This window comes from Aspergillus undulatus, assembly GCF_047715775.1.
Source record: "Aspergillus undulatus strain CBS 261.88 unplaced genomic scaffold BDV17scaffold_20, whole genome shotgun sequence".
NCBI lineage: Eukaryota > Fungi > Ascomycota > Eurotiomycetes > Eurotiales > Aspergillaceae > Aspergillus > Aspergillus undulatus.
Genome location: NW_027396624.1, coordinates 445,476 through 447,197, shown reverse-complemented (window position 1 = coordinate 447,197; position 1,722 = coordinate 445,476). Strand labels below are relative to the sequence as shown.

The 1,722-nt window shown below is 49.2% G+C and overlaps 1 protein-coding gene across 1 annotated transcript; it reads left to right on the top strand.

Moving 5' to 3' along the window:
- Nucleotides 1-450: 450 nt before the first annotated feature.
- On the top strand, nt 451-871 carry BDV17DRAFT_261976 (uncharacterized protein). The gene has a single exon (XM_073757718.1). It carries the CDS (start codon nt 536-538, stop codon nt 779-781), a length of 246 nt encoding a protein of 81 aa, XP_073616330.1. The 5' UTR covers nt 451-535; the 3' UTR covers nt 782-871.
- The last annotated feature ends 851 nt before the right edge of the window (nt 872-1,722 follow it).

Here is a 1,722-nt window from a genome sequence, read left to right as displayed (position 1 = left end):
AGAATATCCTTAGTATTGAGCAACAACGACAAGCCTTAGAACTTCGAGAGCTAGAGCTTCGATTAAAGGATAAAGAGGAAGAAATACATGAAAAGCAGCTTCAAAACCAGGCAAAACAGCTTCAAAATGAGGAGAAGGAATTAGAGCTTATGGAACGTCGAGCAAAGATATATTAGATAAATAATGAAAAATAGAAAATAACTGCTTAGAAAGTGGTTTATAAGCAGCTGAATGCCTTAAATTATTAAAGTTAAGCACGCGTAATCCTCAGGTGCCGGGTAATTAATACTTAGTACAATTAGCGTCGGAAGCCGTAATATTAGTCAGGTGATCGGCTAGCGCGTCGTCTCACCCCTAGAACGGTGCCACCTGACCTGTAACCTGGCCGTCAGGAAAACGCAGTCACGTGTCTACCAGCTTCCATCCTTCTTCTTCACAGGCTAAGTTGGGATGACCATTTACTTCTGTGTCGAGTATAGAAGTGAGAATGGACGTTACAGTCGTTATCTGAGTCAATCACCGCCCAGAAAAAGTGATGAGGCCAGGCACTACTGCAGCCCTCGGTAACTGTAACCACAACCCTAACGCAGTGTCGTTGAACTCACTTTGGCCATGGTCATTAATTCCGCAAAGATGGGAGATCGTCTGCTTCATTCAGTGGTACTTAGGCACAGTACTGATCTCAGCCTTGATACTTTCCCATTTGGGAGTCCTCGACACAAGCGGACATCCTTCCCGCTTCTTTCTCATGCTGGGCTGGGCTCATCATTCTGGATCATGACGCTGTACAAACCGACTTTAGAGTATATCACTGGTAATGAGACATTGCGACTCAACTGGAGTAGGTTTTATCGCAGCAGGCCAGTCTTCATGCGTCGCCGATGAGTCGTTTGTGGGCACGGAAACGTTGTGAGAACCACCGCCACTAGACCGGTGAAGCCCTGGCAGAGTGAAGCGGACCTTCACCGCTGCAGCATTCGGCATTGTAACGACTACCATCATGCACTGCCACCAGTTATGTGGCTTAGAGAATGCTCTTTCACTGGTCTTCAGGTCATTGAATTGAGTTTGGCACGCGAACCCCAAAGTTCTTCGGTTTTTCCATGACTATAATGAAATTGAGATAGTCAGCACTTCCCAATTCGGCGATTTATGTGCTTTGAAACATCCTACAGCTATTTAAATCGTCCTTAATGGGTCCCTGCTGCGGCATTACGAACATCTCTCGTCAAGGGATGAGAGCCGTAGGGTATCTGCTTCAGGTTGATAGCCGTGGGTCGAGGCAAGGGATGGTGATTAGGGCTCAGTGAATATTGCGGGTACCGGATGAGGTCAGACCGGCCTCTGATATGGCAACAGGTTGAACGCTCCTCTTCACTCTTACCTGGAATCGACCATGGATGCCCGATCCTGCCTCGCCTCCGGCCGTCTATATAAACCCCCTCCTTCCCCGCCGAACTGGCTTCGGATTTCAACTTCTCTCCCACTCCTCCCTCGTCCTCCGTTGACCTCCACCCCTCTCATTACCTCGATTGCATACCTTCAACTCGGCTCCAGGCACTACTGGCCCTTCCCGACCCTGGCCAGGAAGCGCCAGATAGTTGCCCAGCTGCCCGCATCCAACTTGATCCCTCGAGTCAGTCCTTCCTCCTTTGTCCCCAGTCCAGCAACTGAAGAATGAGCGGCAGGCCCGCTCGACCAGTAATGAACGCTTGATGCTCC